Source organism: Callithrix jacchus, chromosome 2, assembly GCF_049354715.1.
Source record: "Callithrix jacchus isolate 240 chromosome 2, calJac240_pri, whole genome shotgun sequence".
In the NCBI taxonomy this organism is placed as follows: Eukaryota; Metazoa; Chordata; class Mammalia; order Primates; family Cebidae; genus Callithrix; species Callithrix jacchus.
This window is the reverse complement of record NC_133503.1, coordinates 14,008,680-14,029,073: the sequence shown is the minus strand read 5'-3', so window position 1 is coordinate 14,029,073 and position 20,394 is coordinate 14,008,680. Positions and strand designations below refer to the sequence as shown.

Here is a 20,394-nt window from a genome sequence, read left to right as displayed (position 1 = left end):
TTTTCTGATCCTCTAAGAGGCTTGCCCATGCCTTGCAGATCTAGCTCCACCCACATGACATTATATTCTCCAAGGATCCAGGATCAGCAAGGGGTCACAATGTCCCAAGGGTTTCGGTCCCGGTGCTCTGCCTGTCCCGCTCGTGCACCATGGTTTTGCCTATCCCTGTTTCTGCAGTTTTTAGTCTTCTCACCAGAGACGCAACTGTCAATCTCCTCAGTCTCTCTCGGTTCCATTCCAATCTGCTCATGCCCCACCCATCTCCGCTTGCCCCAAGGACCTACTTAGATTTCAGTCCCACGACTTAGTGGGTCCCATCTCACCAAGGCGCCCGCAATCCTCGCCTTCTACGAGTCAGAGCTGTACTACACTCTTCGCAGGCACCCCTGTGCTACTCACGGAAGCGGGACCGTTAGCTCGCCCATTCCTCCTCGCCCCCGACACGCACCCACTGGGTCGGGTCGCCTCCTTGCGGGGAGTCTTAAGGGTCGGCGGGGGTCAGGGAGGGGCCCGGGGGCGCGTTCCCAACATTGGTCGCAGTCATTGCTGTTATAACGACTAGAGACGCCCAGTGAATTAGCATAGAGGGCCGTAGGACCGGAAAAAGACGTGGAAAGCTGCGAAAACTAGCCTCCGAAGCCTGGACGCGCGGGTCTACTTTCTCAACCGCGACCCTCACCAACATCCGGGACCCTCATCCGGGGCCCTCACCAACATCCGGGGCCCTCATGCGGGGGGCGGGCCCTCATTCGGGGCCCTGCACTCTGTCGCCGGAAGTGCCATCGAGAAGCGCCGGCCTCCTGGCTATCTAGAGCGACCCGGGAAAGGCTGTGGTGTCCCTGAGCGCGAGTGTGTCGGTGACAGGACGGCCGCCAGGCCCGCCCCTCCCTTCGGTGAGTACCCGGAAGCCGTTCTGGGGTCGCAGCTGGGCGGCCGCTTGTTTCGCCTTCCCGGGAGAAGGAGGCGGCGTCCGGCAGGGGTAGACAGCGGTTTCCTTCCCCGACAGTGCGCGGAGGCCCGAATGCGAGGAGGGCCTGTTTCTTTTCAGCTCTGCTTAACCTCGCGGGCCTAGGGCCCCGCAGTCAGGAGCGACGACCGTGCCTTGGTGAGAGCTGGTCTGTATGCTCCCCCGGCCCTTTTGGGACTGTGCTTTGGCCTAAAAGGGAAGGGGGAGGAGGGCAGCGCCGGGCGAGGCCTAATGAGGACCGAGCGGGGAGCTAGGCGAGGGTGGTGGGAGGGGGACGGCACCCTGATGCGTCCTTGGGCCTGAAGGACGCCGATCAAACCTGTTCGAACTGCACCTCTTCCCTGCGTTGCCCTCAGGATTGCGGGAAAAGGCCGGCCCAGCCAGTCCTAGTTAGCGAAGGGCCTGACCACAAAAGTGGATTTTTATCATTCGCCAAGCCCGTTTAATAAATCAGAGTGGGCCGACGGTGTTAACAGGACATCCCTAAGGGACCTGCCGTTTTATTTACTTATTTAAATGAGTTTATTTATTTATTTAAACGAGTAATCGTAGGCCGGGCTCGGTAGTTCACGCCTGTAATCCTCACACTTGGGGAGGCCAAGGCAGGAGGATCCCTGGAGGCCAGGAGTTCGAGTCCAGCCTGGACAACATAGTGAGACTCCTATCTCTACTAAAACTAAATAAAACGAGTAATCATAACTTGCATTTTTCTCAGGGGACAAACTTGAGTCTCCAAAGAAGTTTGTAAATTTTAAATATTTTGTTTATTTGAGACAGGTTGTTCATGTCATACAGGCTGGAGTGCAGAGATGCAGTCATAGCCCACTGCAGCCTCTACCTCCCAGGCTGAAGCGATTCTCCTGCCTCGGCCTCTGGAGTATCTGAAACTACAGGCATGGACTATAACGCTTAGCTAATTTTATTTATTTATTTATTTATTGATTGATAGAAACAGGTTTCACCATGTTGTCCAGGGTGGTCTGGAACTCCTGAGCCTAAGGGATCTGCCCGTCTCAGCCTCCCAAAGTGTTGGGATTACATGCTTGAGCCACCGCACCCAGCCAGTTTTAGAAATATTTTAAACTTTCCACAGAAAGCTTTACACTATTAAAGTGTACTGTGTTGATTTTTTTAATGCCACGAATTCCAAATTAGAGGAGTTCAAATAACCTGCACACTTGGATCATAAGATTTGGTGCTTAAGTATTTAGAGCTGAAGCATAACCATTTTTTTCTTCTTTTTTTTTTTTTTTTTTTTGAGATGGAGTCTTACTTTGTTGTCCAGGCTGGAGTGCAGTGGTGTGATCTCAGCTCACTGCAACATATACTTTCTGTGTTCAAGCAATTCTCCTGTCTCAGCCTCCCAAATAGCTGGGATTACAGAACTGTACCACCACACCCAGCTAATTTTTGTATTTTTAGTAGAGATGGGATTTCACCATGTTGGCCAGGCTGGTCTTGAACTCCTGACCTCAAGTGATCCGCCCATGTCTGCCTCCCTAATTGCTGGGATTACAGGTGTGAGCCACTGTGCCTGGCCCCATTTTCCTCTCTGTTACGTATTTAGGGTGGTTAATCATTATCAACTAATTTTTATTGACTATCTACAGTGTGTAAAATACTTTGCAAAGTCCTGAGGATATAAAATGATAGGATGTTTTAACTTATTACAGTGATTTCTCTCAATCTCACCTTGCAGTGATGGTCATTGTCCTCCAGAGCAGTGATGGAGGAAATACCAGCCCAGGAAGCAGCAGGATCACCAAGGGTCCAGTTTCAGTCTTTGGAAACCCAGTCTGAGGGTCTGTCCCCAGAGCCTCAGTTTGTGCAGGACACCGACATGGAACAGGGACTCACTGGGGGTAAGGCAGAGACAGCCCTTCTATCTAGGCAATGAGTGTGTGTTGAGGGGCTCCCGAGGGGGTTCCTGGGCCTGGTGTGAGAGAGGCCAGGAACTGGAATGAGAACATGGCCCCTAGAGGGAGGGATGAAAGTGCGGGCAGCTCAGTTCAGTCCTAGTCTGAGCCCCTCTATTAAGGACAGCTCATGTTTCTTAAATAAGATGAGTGATGGCTACTTACTTGTGTGGTTGTTTTTCCTTCAGGCAACCTTCACTTCATCCCAGTTCTCACATCCAGAATAGTTTCTTTTGCCAAATCTCACAGTCCTTTCCTGGCTCTCACTTCCTCTTAGGTTCAGGACCTTTCCTTCCCCCTGTTCCCTTCACTTAGTTTCTCTTTGCTTTGTCACCTGCCATTCTGTTGCAACTGCAGTGTTTCCTGACTAGTCTAAATTTGGTCGAGGAAGCAACCATTTAATTCCTTGGTTGAGCACAGTGCCTATGTGGATGTATACATACTATATTTTGACTACACAGTCACACTTTTCTGTATCATATAGATAGGTTGGTCTTTTTTTATTTTGTAAGAACTGTGTCCTAGATTGCCTGTGGCCAAATAACTTGTGTGTCACACAGATCGAGTGCCACAGTATGTAGAGGGCTGTGAGGCATTGTGGAACTGTGGAAAAGATTGCAAGGAAACAGATGACCCTTTCTTGTTCTTGGGGGTCTTACACACTGGTTAAGACAGTACCCATTCACAAGAGAAAGGCTTATCAAGTGTGTAGGACAGTGCTTGGAAAGGGTCAGAAGTCTGCTAAATAACCCTAGCCCAGGACAAGTCCCCCACAAGTCTTTATGCTTTGCCCATCTGCAAAACAGGTATAGTCTTACACTTCTGTAAGAGGACTGTCATGTGGTGAAGATAAAGTGAAATAGAAGCTTTCATAAGAAAATCCTGTATCACAGGTCTAAACATGCATAAGGCACGCAAGTACTAAGACAGAGCAGAGTAGACACACCCAATACCTGATAAATGTTCATTGGTTTTACTAGAGTATTGAGGAGGGTCCTGTTGACACCCCTTGGGCTGGAGAGGCCTCTTCTGAAAGGGAGCCCTGGGAAAGGGCTGCTCTCACTCTTCACTCCTTTCTCCTCCCTCAGCTCCACCTGTTCCCCAGGTGCCTGCTCTTCCCCATGAGGGAAGCCCAGGAGACCAGGCAGCTGCGCTCTTGACAGCCAGGTACCAGGTGAGCTGAGGAACCCTCTGCTTTTCCTTGAGGAAATCAGGGACTGTTGCTACTGATGGAGTGTGGCCTCCCTAGCCCATTCCATCTCATTCCATCTGTAGACCTTGCCTGGAATTTTTTTCAATAGCAGACTCCAGTTTGGGAACTGATCCTCTTCGGAGACGTGGACTTCACATAAACCACCTTCCATTTCCTCAGTGCCAGGAGCAAACTCTGTTTTTCTCTTTGTCCATGGTTGTGTGATGGGTGCTTATTAGATGTTTAAGGGTTATGGGCTTTATTCCATAGGTTCTAATCTGTTCTCCCTTCTCCTCAACGTAAGTACACACTGGATACCTTTTCTATCATCTTCACTCTCTGGCCATGGTGCTACAGTGGTCTCATTCCCAAGAGCAGCCAGGATGTGTTATTTCAGGAGTTTGTGACATTCGAGGATGTGGCTGTACACCTTACTCGAGAGGAATGGGGATACCTGGACCCTGTTCAGAGGGACCTCTACAGAGAAGTGATGTTAGAGAATTATGGGAACGTGGTCTCACTGGGTAAGGACTTCCTTATTATTCAGTTTGTCTATTTGAATTTCTTTACTTTCTTGTTTCTGCATAAGTGTAAGGTCTCTGAGAAGGTCTGTAGAGTGTGGCTTAGATTCTAGGTCTTAGAACCTCTGAATCCTTATCTTTCATGTCATCTTTTCTGGGAGTGGTAATTAAGGTTTGTTTGGGGGTGCCAAGAGGAGGCATTCTCCTCTTTATTCCTAGTTCATGTTTCTGGCTATTGTGGGGCATCTGTTTCCTTTTAGCAAAGGGAAACTTTCTTGTGCTTTGCTTGAGTTCTCATCCTTCTTATCTTTTCCATTTTTTGAGGGAGAGACCCTAGGGTGGCTGGACACTTTCTTTTTTAGTTTCACTGTGTCCCTGTATTGGAGAATTTCCCATTTTGCCAGGAAAAAAAGAAATGCTGTTTAAAAAGATAGGCTACATTCCTTCTTGTTGAGTGGTCCCTCACCCCTTAAGATCCCCAGATGTATCTCCAGGCAGGCAGATCTTAAGACGTCATTTGAAGGCATGACTCACTGTGAATACATTTCAGTGAGTCACCCAGATGGTAATCCCATGTAACCGCACCCAGGGCAGCAGAAGTCTCAGACCTTTACCCCACACTGAGGTGGGTTCAGTGCTTTAACTCATGTCTCTCCCTTGTCATTTCGAAAGGTACAGTAGGAAGCTGGGATTAGGCAAGCTGTAGTGCTGCCGGGAAGCATCAGTGGGGTTTGTCGGCAGCTCCCTTGGTGTGAACATTGTTCTTTCTCTTTAGTTTTTTTTTTTTTTTTTTTGTATTTTATTTAATTTAGTTTTAGCTTAGTTTAGTTTAGTTCAGTTTAGTTTAGAGTTTTATTTTAGAAGGAGTTTCGGTTTTGTTGCTCAGGCTGGAGTGCAATGGCGTGATCTCCACTCACTGCAACCTCTGCCTCCCAGATTCAAGTAATTCTCCTGCCCCAGTCTCCCGAATAGTTGGGATTACAGGTGCATGCCACCACACCTGGCTGATTTTGTATTTTTAGTAAAGACAGGGTTTACCGTGTTGGTCAGGCTAGTCTCAAACTCCTGACCTCAAATAATCAACCCTCCTCTGCCTCCCAAAGTGCTGGGATTACAGGCATGAACCACCACGCCCATCCTCCTTTTTCTTTAGTTTCTTGCTTGCTTCTGCACTCTTCTTTTTTTGTGTGTAAATACTGAATCACACATTTCCTTTGGCTTTGTCTATGCTGGTGGCATCCAGGGCATTGCTTTTCTACCTGATTGTGCTCAGGATTCAAGGTCTTCTTATCTGTGGGGAGGTAGCCTGCCCACTGGGATGGTTTTTAGTGTGTTTTCCATTCCCGGCTCTTTGATCTTTGTAGGCATACTTCTCCGCCTTCCCACCACCCGGATTCATAGTGTGAATTCCTGTCCGGCCCTGAGTCATACCCAGGCAAGTGCTTTCTCTGGAGAAACACTTGCAGTCCTTACAGCAGGAATCTCCAAGAGATGGCCCAAGTATCGGCTTCCCATCGATATTGCTCGTCCCTGCTCGGAAACTCCTTTTCCACGATTGTGAGATACTAAACTTGACTGATGGAATAGAAGCTCCCCAGGATGCCACCACCACGTAAAATCACAGCTCCTCAAATTACCTCTGCTGAATTTCTAATATTAGGGTCCGAGGAAGCCCTTTGTTGCAACCAGATGCATTTTGAATCCAGTTCATTCAGAAACCATGGTTGGTGGTCATTATCTGCTTGTGTTCTGAGAAACCAGAAAGTCCAACTTCAGCTCTTCAGTTATGGTTTTTTCATAGGATTTTAGAATGTGAAACTTACGCTGTGTGCCCCATCTTCTGTATAGCAGATACAGCCTGCCCTGTATGGTTCCTAACTCTCCAGCAAACCCTGAGCTTTCCTCATGTTTGACATTCTGGTTTCCTCCTTCCTTGAAGTCTCTGTGGAACTCTTCAAGGTTGTACCTTCCTCCCCCTTATTCTTTGTGGTTCTGTACAGATTGATGCACTTAGGTTGCCTTTCCTGATTAAGTGTTCCTTACTCTGTCCTTGGTGGAGGGGAGAAGGGAGGGGGAAGAAGTTAAATTTATTTCAGGGCATCCAAATGAATGTCTACTTAATATCTTTGTAAACTGTAAAGTTACATATATATAATTGTAAGTACTGTTAATTTTATCTAATAATTACAGAGTTTCCAACAGTTAACCTGTCTACTTTTTGGAGTAAAGAAACTTTGTAGCAGTTTAATGCAGTCTAATAGCATTTGATGCTATGGACTGAACTTTATCCCATTTCCTTTCATGTCTGCACGTACACTCAACACACATGCACACTTACACATACAAGAGACACACACGCATGCATGAAACTCTCCTCCTCATCTTGCTTTTTTTTGAGACAGAGTCTTGCTCTGTTGGCCAGGCTGTGGTGCAGTGGCACGATCTCAGCTCACTGCAGTCTCCACCTCCCGGGTTCAAGCAATTCTTCTGCCTCAGCCCCCTGAGTAGCTAGGACTACAGACGAGCACCACCATGCCTGGCTAATTTTCGTATTTTTAGTAGAGACGGGTTTCACCATATTGGCCAGGCTGGTCTCAAACTTCTGACCTTGTGATCCACTTGCTTCAGCCTCCCGAAGTGCTGGAATTACAGGTGTGAGCCACCATACCCAGCCCTCATCTTGCTTTTGTGATCAAGTTAGCAGCATCTCCTTAACAGTTACTTTTACAATTCTTGGAAAGTCATTTTCGTATTTGTGGGTTCAGCAAACTCCACCTGAAATTTAACCCATTTATGCCTAGTGTTAAGCTTGCAGGAATTATTTATATCCTACTGCTCAAGGTCATCACCAAGGTCTGATTTTTCACAAAAAAATTTGCAGCCTCCTGCATAACTGGGTTAAGTTTATACGTTTATTAATTTAACTTACTGTTTGGGGTTGTAAGATTTTATAATTCAGTCCTACTTTCCACTTCACATAATTTTCCCATGGCAGAAGCTCCAGATTGTATTTCTCACAGACATCAGAACATTGGTGCTTTGCTTAAATACTTCCACTATGTAGCAGTAAATATACAGAGTACAAATAACTGCGTAAAGAAGTTGGTAATAAGTAATTTTCGTTACCACATTTAAAAAGGCACATATTTCATTGATGATGAATGAACAATTTGCTTCTGGGTCACTGTCCATAGGGAAGTTACCTGTTACTAAGTGTGGGAGATTAAGACCCAGAAAGGGGACTGGGTTGCTTTTCACATGGGTGAGTGTGGCTGGTGCCCTATTAGATGATGGCATCAGAAACATGCTTGTTAAAATTCTAGTTGATATTAAGTAGGTCAGTAGATAGGCAGTATTTGGCACATACTCTGCTTTTTTAACTTGATGTCCTGGAGGACTACAGTGATTTTGCACAGAATGTTTTCCATTGTCACAGCTATTTAATATTTGTTGAGCAGCCACTTTGTTATTGGGTACTCTCTATATAAATGAGATATATATGTCTCATTTAATCCTTACCATAATCCTGTGAGCAAATGATATTGCTTCTATTTTATAGCTCAGGAAACTGAGGCTCAGAAAAGTTAAGTGATCTTCGTAGGATCAGTGAGAGGCTTGGGACCCAGATTTTCCTCCGAAGCCCATGCTCTTTTTCACTACTTTGTGCCTTTAGGACAGTAAGTCTACTACACATGGAGTTTTTAATATTTTTAGTGAGTTGTATGTACTCTGATAACAAGAAAAATTCAAAATTCCATGACAAATTGGACAGGCAGGGCAGTTTATAGTATGGGACCAGAAAGGATATGCATTCAAAAAGGAGAACTCTCTGGGGACACATTCCAGTCCAACAAGTACTGATAAAAGAATGATATTGAACTCTCTAGGGATCCGCTGTAGTCCAACAGTTATTGACAGTTATTGCTAAGGAGAGTCATTTGTGTATTAAGGACCAGGAAGAAAAGTACGAAGCTTTCGGATGGCTAAAAGCATAACTCTAATAAAAGCAACAAACCATGTAATAAGGCAGATTTAAAAAATTATTATCATTACTTTTGAGACGATCTGTGTCGCCCAGGCTGGAATGCAGTGGCATGGTGACAGTTGACTGCAGCCTGGACCTCCCCCCAGGCTCAGGTGATCCTCCTACCTCAGCCTTTTGGGTAGCTGGGACTATAGGCCTGCACCGCCATGCTAATTTTTTCTATTTTTGATCAGAGACAGAGTTTCGGTATGTTACCCAGGCTGTTCTTGAACTCCTGGGCTCAAGTGATCTGCCTGCCTCGGCTTCCTAGAGTCCTGGGATTACACGCGTGAGCCACCACGATGCTCAGCTTTAACTATTATTTTTGAAGACCAGCTTAAAATAAATCTTACTAGAAAACTCTCAGGATTAAAAATTTTTTTTTTTTAAAGACAGTGTCTTGCATTGTCTCCCAGGCTGTAGTGCAGTGGTGCAATCTCAGCTCACTGCAGTCTCGGCCTCCTGGGTTCAAGCAGTCTCCTGCCTCAGTCTCCCAAGTAGCTGGGACTCCAGGTGTGTGCCACCACGCCCAGCTAATTTTTTTGTATTTTTAGTAAAGATGGGGTTTCACCATGTTGGCCAGGATGGTCTCAATCTCCTAACCTCGTGATCTGCCCATCTCAGCCTCCCAAAGTTGGGATTACAGGCATGTGCCTGGCCTTTTTTTTTTTTTTTTTAAATGTGAGACAGTCTTGCTCTGTCACTCAGGCTGGAGTGTAGTGGTGCAATCTTGGCTTACGGCAACCTCTGCCTCCCAGGTTCAAGCCATTCTTGTGCCTCAGTAGCTGGGACTATAGGCATGTACCACCACACCCAGCTAATTGTATTTTTAGTAGAGACAGGGTTTCGCCATGTTGGACAGGCTGTTTTTGAACTCCTGGCGTCAAGTGATCACTCCCATGGGCCTCCCAAAGTGTCTGGATTACAGAGGTGAGCCACCACATCTAGCCTTAAAATCAAAAGGTTTTAATAAGTTAATTTTAAACAGGTCATGCAGGAGACTGGGGTTTGATTCCCCAACGGGGAGCCAAAAAAAACCAACAACAAATTTTAAACAGGAAAATGTAAAGCAAGTGCATAATTAGAAAGCATAGACTTGGCGGGGCGTGGTGGCTCACACCTGTAATCCTAGCACTTTGGGAGGCTGAGGCAGGCAGATCATCTGAGGTCAGGAGTTCAAGACCAGCCTGACCAAAATGGAGAAACCCCATCTCTACTAAAAATATAGAATTAGCCAGGCGTGGTAGCACATCCCAGCTACTCGGGAGGCTGAGGCAGGAGAATTACTTGAACAGGAGGCAGAGGTTGGGGTGAGCTGAGATCGCACTATTGCACTCTAGCCTGGGCAACAAGAACAAACCTCCGTCTTAAAAAAAAAAAGAAAGAAAAAAGCATAGAGTCTTGTGTTAACTTTAGGAAAAAGGCATTCACATCAGTGTCAAGAGAACCTACTACTACTGCTTTCTTTGATAGGCAGTATGGTAAGTTGGAAAGAATATAAACTGTGGAATCAAACGGAGTTCCACTTACCAGCTGTAGTATGTTGAGCAAATTATTTAACTGACATTTCATCTATAAAACAGGAAAATAATGTCTGCCTTCTAGGTTGTACAGAATTGAATTAGATTATGGATATAAGTACCTGGCTTGTGCTAGTTACTTTAATATTTTAGAAAGTACAGCAAGTGATGTGAGCTATAGACCAGATTTTTTAATACAAATAAAATTTTCAGGTGTGCATTCAAATTATTTATAGTGGATTTTCCTCAAATTGATTATTGTTTGGACTATTGCCTAGGGGTTTGGGATTTTTATTGTAAAGGGATTTGCATTTCCTTGATAATAAATCATCTTTTAGATCCCTTTTAATTTTTAATTTTTTTGTAGAGCTGGATTCTCACTATGTTGCCCAGGCTGGTCTCGGGCTCTTGGGCTAAAGCAATCTGCCTCCCTTGGCCTCCTGAAGTACTGGGATTACAGGTGTGAGCTACTGTGCCCTGCCATAGATCCCCTTTTTAAAAAAATTTTTTAATTTTATTTGAGATGGACTTTCACTCTTGTTGCCCAAGCTGAAGTGCAATGGCACAATCCCAGCTCACAGCAACCTCTGCCTCCTGGGTTCCGGTGATTCTCCTGCCTAAGCCTTCTGAGTAGCTGGGATTACCAGCATGTGCCACCCCGCCCCCCTAATTTTGTATTTTTTAGTAGAGACGGGGTTTCTCCATGTTGGTCTAGAACTCCCAACCTCAAGTGATCTGCCTGCCTCGGCCTCCCAAATTGTGGGGATTACAGGCGTGAGCCACTGTGCCTGGCCATAGATTCCTTTTAATTAACACTTCTGCGACTCCAAATCCTTAGGATCCTGGCTCACTGTATATTATTGTAATTACTTTTTATTTGTTGTTTGTATTTTTACCTTTTACTTCCCTGTCAATATTTTATAAATTAGAAAACTTTCACGATTTAAATAAAATATTTTAATACATTAAATTTTAAACAGGAAAAATGTGAAGCAAGTGCATATTTTGAAAGCAAAATTTTGAGTTAAATTTAGGAAAATGGCATTTAGGCTAGTGGCAAGAAAACTTACATGTTCTTCTCTTTCTGTGTGTAATTTGGAGGAAGGGATGGGTTTTGTTCACAGTCATTATGTTTTTTTTCATGGATTGTTAGGAGGCAAAATCATAATTTTTTTACTAGCAGATTGTTTAAAGGCCAGGTTCTGAAATAAGGATTGAAAACTAGGCATTATCAGTTATTGTAACCTTGGGCAAGCTACTTAATCTCTCTGAATCTTAGTATTCTCATTTATAAAATGACTACAATAGTAGTTCCCACCTTGTAAATTTATGGTGTTAAATGAGTGAAAACCTGGAGAGCTCTTGGCATGGTACTTTGCACCTACCAAGTACATAGTAAAACTTAATAATATTTTGATGATACTGATGATACCCTGTTCTCTCTTCTAAACTGTGATATTGTATCTTTAACTACCTGCTAGGCATTTTCTCTTTCTCTCTTTTTTTTTTTTTTTTTTTTTTGATGGAGCCTCTCTTTGTCACCCAGGCTGGAGTGCAGTGGCCGGATCCTGGTTCACTGCAACCTCCGCTTCCCAGGTTCAAGTGATTCTTCCTCCGCAGCCTCCCAAGTAGTTGGGACTATAGGTGTGTGCCACCACACCTGGCTAAGGTTTGTATATTTAATAGAGATGGGGTTTCACCATGTTGGCCAGGCTGGTCTTGAACTCCAAATCTTGCCATCCACCTGCCTTGGCCTCCCAAAGTGGTGGGATTACAGACGTGAGTCACTGCACCTGGCTTTTCTCTCTTTTTTTAAAACATTTTTATGTTAGTAGTTTTTGGGGTAAAAGTGTTTTTTGTTTTTTTTTTGTTACATGGATGAATTATAACACATGGGGTGAATTCTGAGATTTTAGTGCACCTGTCACTGGAATAGTGTACATTGTACCTAATATGTCGTTTTTTTGATCCCTCGTCCCATCTCCCGCCCTCTCCCTTCTTAGTCTCTCGAGTCTATTATATCAGTCTGTATGCATTTTCTCTTACACCTTCCTACATTACCTTGAACACATGTCTAAAATCAAATCCCTCATTCTCCATGAAGACCACCTTTTTTTTTTGTGCTTTTAGGTATAGATATGGAGTAAATTGCCAAAATTTTGTTTCAGTTATCAAATATCGACAGACATCTTAAATATCTCAAAGTTAAAAGTTGCAAATGATGCTGTTGGAATTCTGAGAACAATATTGATTGCTGCTTCATCTTACACTAACTTTATTTTTTAAAATTTCTTTATTTTTTTTATTTTTTGTGGGGATTAGGGAAGGGATGGGTGGACCACTAACTTTTTTAAACTTCTTTAACAGTTTGACATGGCAGACCTTAATTAAATAAATGTCCACAAGGAGAGTTGGCTCCAAATGCTCAGCAGGAATTCAGAAACACAGTACATACCTTTCTTCTATCTGTTCTGATCTCCTTGCTCATAGGCTCTCACATGGAATCTTTGGGGCAGCTGTCAGTTCTTCATATTTTACAGCCCCAATGCCCTTTTTATAAAATTGTGTAGCTGTTAATTAATACATTGTTACTTGGGTACAGAGTTGGCACTCAATAAGTAGCTGTTAAGTAAATGAATCAAAAGAAGTGCAAGATACAAGATACATGGTCCCTTCTATCAAAGAGTTTATAAATCAAGTATGAATGATAATACCTGAAACTACTTACCTAAACAAAATCTATTTAAACACCATTATATGTGACATGTCAGAATAAGAGGAACAACTAATAAATTTTTAGACATTCAGTAAATCGAGAGAAAGGTTTTTGGAGATGAGGGGCTTGAGCTAGACCTTGTATGTGTGCTATTAGAAGGTTTCTGGGCTGGACATACACAAAAATTGCCCTTTGATACTAATAGTCTTAAAATTCTGTCTCCTTGGAAGCAGACTGCCTATTGCTTTAGCTTTAAAAGAGATTTAGATCCAAGCGTTCCATTATACAAGCCATAGAAAGACTATTTTATGTGAAGATGCACTTTGATTGTACTTTCCTCTCTATATTTTATTGTAGTTAGTTGTTTAGATCTATCTCTGTGTAGAGTGTGAGGTTCTTGAGGTCCTCAACGGAAGGGACCTTCCTTGGCCTCTTTATCCTCTGCATAGAGGAGGCACTCTATAAATATTTGTTGAATAAATGCTACACTCCTAATGGGTAAGAAGGTGTCATACTGTACTTTGTTTTCTTGTATGCACTGAAACAAATTGTTTCTTGTTAATTGGTCCTTAGAATGTTTATTCAATTTTCATTGATTCTCTTGCTACAGGTTAGCTAACCATGCAGCAGGTCCTTGATTTTCACCTTTCTCCAGTGGAGCAGAATTACATTTTGATGACCTCCATTTTGATAATTGTAGGCCAGATCTAATTCATCTAATTCAAAGACTGACCTTTAGGTAACAGATGGAGAGTGATAATGATAACTTCTGTGAAAACAAACCCATGCACATATTCTGTTGTCTCAATAATGTTTACACGAATCCTCTGCTCCCAAGTCATCAACTTGTCCCTAAGTCACATCTTTCTAGAGCACAAATCTGACCTTGTAGAAGATCTTTTCCCTCTTCACTCTCCAGGCCTTCCTAATTAATGTCTTCTCAGAATTTACCTTCTCTCTCTCTTAATCATTAGTTAAAAGAAAACGTGGCTTGTGTAGCATTTGAGGATACATTGCCACATCCCATTTCCTTCTCTATGAGCAGGATTTCCAATTTCCAAGCCTGATGGGATCTCCCAGCTGGAACAGGATCTACAGGTCTTTGATCTGGAAACTAAGACTAGAGAAGTCTTAAGAGATGACTGCTCAGGTGAGTAAGGCAGAATCAATCAGATGGAATTAGTGGGGAAGTAAAGTTCAATTGTTGAGTCAAGTTGTAGCTGCTCTGGCACTCTGTGTATGTCCTAGCGTGGAGAGTTCCTTCCTTTTCCCTTCAGTTAGGTTGACCCTTTCCATTTGTTTAGTACCTGTGCACATGTTGTACTAGACCTGTAATCAAGTTGCTTGTCTAAAATTCTTTCAAACTGTTTCCCTATTATCTCCTTAACTGTTGTCTTATTACTCTGCTGAACATGTTGGCTGTTTTACCTCACTGTTCCTGTTCATGCCCTTACTTCTGCTGTTGAGATTTTGTGCCTGTTTTTCAGAGTAAATAAACTTGTCTTGTCCTTGTAGATACTACATTGTTTAGTTTTCTCATCTGAGTTTTCTTTTCCTAAGCACAGGGTACAGATTACATTTGCATTTTCTATTTATATATTGTATCAGATGGAGAGACCAGAGAAGAGAACAAGCTGTTGATTGCTAAGCAGAAAATTTCGGAAGAAGTACATTCATACAAAGTGAGAGTAGGAAGACTCAAACACGATATTACCCAAGTTCCTGAGACTAGAGAAGTGTATAAGTCTGAGGACAGATTAGAAAGGCTTCAGGAAATTCTAAGGAAATTTCTGTACCTGGAGAGAGAGTTTAGGCAAATAACAATCAGCAAGGAAACCTTCACCAATGAGAAGAACAGTGAATGTAATGAACCTGAAAAAAGCTTCAGTCTGGACTCTACTATTGATGCAGATCAGAGAGTTCTTAGAATACAGAATACTGATGATAATGATAAATACGACATGAGCTTCAACCAAAATTCAGCCTCTGGTAAACATGAACACATATATCTAACACAGGATTTTCAGAGTAGTGAATGTAAAGAAAGCTTAATGGAGCTCTCCCACGTTAACAAATGGGAGAGCATTCCTAACATTGAGAAATCTTATAAATGTGATGTATGTGGGAAAATTTTCCATCAGAGCTCAGCTCTTACTAGACATCAGAGAATCCATACTAGAGAGAAGCCCTACAAATGTAAAGAATGTGAAAAGTCTTTCAGTCAGAGCTCAAGTCTTAGTCGACATAAAAGAATACACACTAGAGAAAAACCTTACAAATGTGAAGCATCTGATAAATCCTGTGAAGCATCTGATAAATCCTGTGGTACAAGCCCAGGCATAATTCAGCACAAGAAAATTCACACCAGAGCCAGATCTTACAAATGTAGCAGTTGTGAAAGAGTCTTCAGTCGTAGCGTCCACCTTACTCAACATCAGAAAATTCACAAAGAGATGTCCTGTAAGTGTACTATATGTGGCAGTGACTTCTGCCATCCTTCATACCTACTTGAACATCAGAGGGTCCACCATGAAGAGAAATCCTATGAGTATGACGAATATGGGTTGGCATATATTAAACAACAAGGAATTCATTTCAGAGAAAAGCCCTATACGTGTAATGAATGTGGAAAAGACTTCAGATTGAATTCACATCTTATTCAGCATCAAAGAATTCACACAGGAGAGAAACTGCATGAATGTAATGAATGTGGAAAAGCTTTCAGTCAAACCTCATGCCTTATTCAGCATCACAAAATGCATAGGAAAGAGAAATCATATGAATGTAATGAGTATGAGGGCAGTTTCAGTCATAGCTCAGATCTTATCCTGCAACAAGATGTCCTCACCAGACAGAAAGCCTTTGATTGTGATGTATGGGAAAATAACTCCAGTCAGAGGGCACACCTGGTTCAACATCAGAGCATTCATACCAAAGAGAACTCATGAATGTAATGAAGGTGGGAAGACATTTAGTCAAATTCAGGCTTCATTCAACATCTGAGAGTACACACCAGGGAGAAATCATGTATGTACTGCATGTGGTAAAGCCTTCAGTCATAGCTCAACTGTTACTCAGCATCAGAGAATTCACACCAGAGAGAAACCCTCTAAATGTGATGAATGTAGAAAAGGTATTAAACTCTTAATCAACTCCTGCAAATCCATACCAGTGAGAAATCTATAAATACTGAATGTGGCAAAATTTTCATGCTATTAATATTTTCATAACTTAGTCACATTTGGAAAATTCATGTGGGAATAAAATTCCATTACTGCAATGAGTGTGAAAGAGCCATCAGTCAAAGAAACTACCTTGTTTTGTATCATTCATGCCATGCAAAAATATTATAAATGTAATAAATGTGTATGTGTGTGAGGAGATTCAGTCATCACCCAACATCAAAGAATCTATACCTAAGAGACATTATGTGAGTGTAGTAAATGGCAGATGTTTCAATAGGAGTTTGGTATTTGTCATACCAGAATATCCATAGTAGACAAGAATTTGATGTAATGCAAATGGAAAAACTTGACACCACATTTCAGGCTTTACCCAACATCAAAATAATGGAGTGAAATTGATTATTTGTTTATGAAATTGTTAATACATAGTCTCAATCTTTTGCTTTGCACAAGAATCTAGGGGTGACTTGGTAAACGCAGTGCCATTTTCTCATGGCATTCCTTTATTTAATGTGTTTTAAGTAGGTACGTTTATTTTTACTTTTTTTATTATAATAATTTTGATACTAAAAAGAACAGAGATTGGGGTCTCACTTGTTGCCCAGGCTGATCTTGAACTCCTGGCCTCAAGTGATCCTTCCACCTTGTCCTCCCAAAGTGCTGGGGTTATAGGCATGAGTCACTGTGCCCATCCTATTTTATTTATAGAACTCATTTAAACGGTTTTTATTTTAATATGTCCTATAAACATTTTTATTTTTCTTGAAATTGGTTCTTAATGTTCTCAACTTTGGTAAGATATTGCTAATGCACCAGTATTAAAACACATCGATGTATGTAGCTCATTTAGCTTTTTCTGCTGTTTTTGGCCCAAGTTCTCTCCAAAACTGATTCTTAGGCCTGCTCTTTACTAGGTACCCTATCGTATTGCTTTACAGCCACAGCACTTGGATTCCTATTGACTGATTTCTGCATTCTCTTAAGCACCTTTAGAAGATTTAGAAGTTTCCTAGTTTTAAGTGTTTGACCAGCAAGTATTCCATACCTGCTTGATGTTGCTGGTCTGGTGTCTTATTTCCTAAAGTGAAGCATCTTTTCAAAAACAGAATTAGATTTAAAATATATCCAGTCCAATATAAGTATGAAAGATTCTCTCTCCTGAGACTGTAGCAGGCAGCCAAACATTTTCAAATGATGCCCAAGGTTTTCGCTGCCTTGTGTGCATCCACAGCCTGCAAAGAGAGATGATGACATCAGGGAGTCAACAAGACTCCTGGTAGCCTCGCTACATTCATTCAGTGCCTATTCTGCATGCCTAAGCCTAGAGTTCTTTTATATACCTCTAAGGCCAGCAAAATGCTCAGGTCTGCTTTTGGTAGAGTAAAGATAAAGAACGTACACAGGCTGGGGGTGGTGGCTCATGCCTGTAATCCCAGCACTTAGGAAGGCTGAGGCTGGTGGATCATGATCAGGAGATCGAGGCCATCCTGGCCAACATGGTGAAACCCCTCTACTAAAAATACAGAAATTAGCCGGGTGTGGTGGCATGCGCCTGTAGTCCCAGCTACTCAGGAGGCTGAGGCAGGAGAATCGCTTGAATCCAGGAGGTGGAGGTTGCAGTGAGCCAAGATTGTGCAACTGCATTTCAGCCCGGGTGACAGAGCGAGACTGTCTCAAAAAAAAAAAAAAAAAAAGAAAAGAAAACACAAAGCATCATAAGGGGATGTAGCCTTCCTACAGATGATGCTGTTCTTATGTTAATCTCAGAGACAATATTTTAAGAGAGTGGCAGGTCTGTTCCTGGTTTTTAACTATGAGGATTGCAGATAAATGTTTGAATTTTGTGCCCCCCCCACCAGTATTCTTTCCTCATCAGGACAGTATTTGAAGTGTGGGGGCTTTGTGTATAGTTGTTTATTCATTATCACATTTTTGTATTTTAATAGTCTATAGGCTATATAAAAGAACATGGCTTTTTTTGATTGATAAAAGTGATTACAGATGTTGGCTCAAGTTCAGGGCCACCATCATATACCTAACAAGAGTTCATGATTCTTTAGGTAATGTCAGAGCATTTTATATTTTTCCATCTTAAGCTTTATAACATTTTGTGAATAAGACAAGTGTTATTTAAAATTCTAGTTGTCAACTTGCAATTGAGGCTTTCATAGTTCAGATGTTATGATATTCGCTAGGGACCCTCAACAAATGTATAAAAATATATTGCTCTATAATCCTCCTATGGCTAACCTCTAGGGTAGTTCTGCCACTATATTTTACTTCTTTGCCATCAGCAAGAATAGGATCTCATCAAGGCAAGGTAGGAATCTAAATGAAATTGGTATATAAATGAATTCATCTAAATGTAAAAGCAAATGAAAAATGCATGTGTTTTTTTCCCATCAAACATGGATACCCTTATGTATAAGAGACCAGTAGTCACCTGTGGTGACTGAAACAGGATTATGTAATCCCTAAAAAGCAGAATATGTAAAAATCACATGTATGCATTTGGTTTAGGAATGTGCTTTTGTACTTCCACTTGAATAAAGGTGTGTTTGTTATTCCGAGAATTTGTTTCAAACAAAATCTGAAGGTCTCAGCCAGAAGCATTTGGGAATGTTGGAATCACCTTTCTGGATGCAACTCCTTTCCTCCCTGAAACTTGCTTCACAGCAAGAGTGGATCACTTTCCTTTGCATTGATACAAAGCTAGCTTTTCCACAGACCTCTGGAACAGAAGGTGAATGTTTGGGACTTAAAGGGCTATTTGATTGGGAAGTTGTTGGTATATAAAATAAAAATAGTTTGAGGTTTCAGTAGAACTAGGAATAACTTTTTTTTTTTGAGAAAGAGTTTTGCTCTGTCACCCAGGCTGGAGTGCAGTGGCACAATCTTGCCTTGCTGCACCCTCCGCCTCCTGGGTTCAAGCGATTTTCCTGCACCAACCTCCCAAATAGCTAAGACTACAGGCACCCGCCACCTCACCTGGCTAAAGTTTGTGTTATTAGTAGAGAGAGGGTTTTACTGTGTTGGCCAATCTGGTCTCAAACTCCTGACCTCAGGTGATTGAGCTGCCATGCCTGGCCATATTTTTAAAATAAGTAAAACCCTTTAAAAAATGTGAAATCGGCCGGGCGCGGTGGCTCACGCCTATAATCCCAGCACTTTGAGAGGCTGAGGCAGGTGGATCATGAGGTCAAGAGATCGAGACCATCCTGGTCAACAAGGTGAAACCCCGTCTCTACTAAAAATACAAAAATTAGCTGGGCATGGTGGTGTGTGCCTGTAGTCCCAGCTACTCAGGAAGCTGAGGCAGGAGAATTGCTTGAACCCAGGAGGCGGAGGTTGTGGTGAGCCGAGATCGCGCCATTGCACTCCAGTCTGGGTAACAACAGCGAAACTTAGTCTCAAAAAAAAAAAAAAGTGAAATCAAAATCATCCTTCAGGGCAATTTTTTAAAGCAGATATTTAATTGGCCTGATACATAAGTTTGTGTTCTGAGTAATTTTGGTCATGAAGTGGAAGAGGAGAAATACAATAGTAGAGGGCCCCTTTATCTTTTTACTTACACACATGTATGTTTGTACATATCCAAACTTTATTCTGCAAAGCAGCTAACTTCATTTTACAGAGGAATATTTTAATAAACATACCCCAGGCCAGGTGCAGTGGCTCACGCCTGTAATCCCAACACTTTGGGTGGGTGAGGTGGGCAGATCACTTGAGGTCAGGAGTTTGAGACCAGCCTGGTCAACATGAAACCCTGTCTACTAATAATAAAAAATTAGCTGGGTGTTGTGGTGCACGCCTATAATTCCAGCAACCTGGGAGACAGACACAAGAATGGCTTGATTCTGGGAGGCAGAGGTTTCAGTGAGCTGAGATTGTGCCACTGGACCCCAGCCTGAGTGACACAGTGAGACTAAAACAAAAACATACCCCAAAGCAATGCTGGTATTACACAGATCTCAAAACCCAGAGAAGTTTGATAGCTCTTCATTCCCTAGTATATCGCTGATGACTCATTGTTACTAGTTTGCAGCTGATCTCAAATGCTCACAGAGCTCTCTGGAATTCTAGGAGAGTATCCTAAGTTTTTTTTTTTTTTTTTTTTTTAAGACAGAGCCTCACTCTGTCACCCAGGCTGGAGTGCAGTGGCACCACGATATTGGCTCACTGTAACTTCCGCCTCCCAGGTTCAAGTGATTCTCTTGTCTCAGCCTCCCAAGTAGCTGGGACTACAGGCATGCACCACCATGGCCAGCTAATTTTTGTATTTTTTGATAGAAATGGGGTTTCACCGTATTGGACAGGCTGGTCTCGAACTCCTGACCTCAGGTGATCCACCCA

The 20,394-nt window shown here is 42.5% G+C and overlaps 1 protein-coding gene across 16 annotated transcripts; it reads left to right on the top strand.

The window, feature by feature from the left end:
- Positions 1 to 784: 784 nt before the first annotated feature.
- On the top strand, positions 785 to 18,614 carry ZNF655 (zinc finger protein 655). Of its 16 annotated transcripts, none has more exons than XM_017966539.4 (6): positions 785 to 893; positions 2,667 to 2,829; positions 3,972 to 4,057; positions 4,473 to 4,599; positions 13,902 to 14,006; positions 14,465 to 18,614. In XM_017966539.4, the coding sequence occupies exons 2-6, from the start codon at positions 2,694 to 2,696 to the stop codon at positions 15,802 to 15,804; spliced, it is 1,794 nt and encodes a 597-aa protein (XP_017822028.2). In that variant the 5' UTR covers positions 785 to 893; positions 2,667 to 2,693; the 3' UTR covers positions 15,805 to 18,614. The 16 variants fall into 16 exon arrangements, with proteins under 16 accessions (XP_017822028.2, XP_017822025.2, XP_078212735.1 ...); XM_017966536.4 differs by having other exon boundaries at positions 785 to 1,105; XM_017966541.4 differs by having other exon boundaries at positions 803 to 1,115.
- The last annotated feature ends 1,780 nt before the right edge of the window (positions 18,615 to 20,394 follow it).

What these genes read in the sequence shown, in the direction of transcription:
- ZNF655 (XM_017966539.4), top strand. Translation starts at nt 2,694, where the DNA reads ATGGAGGAAATACCAGCCCAGGAAGCAGCAGGATCACCAAGGGTCCAG. An exon ending in TCTTGACAGCCAGGTACCAG is followed by an intron (nt 4,058 to 4,472) that starts GTGAGCTGAGGA and finishes GTGTTATTTCAG; the next exon opens with GAGTTTGTGACATTCGAGGA. An exon ending in TGGGAACGTGGTCTCACTGG is followed by an intron (nt 4,600 to 13,901) that starts GTAAGGACTTCC and finishes CTCTATGAGCAG; the next exon opens with GATTTCCAATTTCCAAGCCT.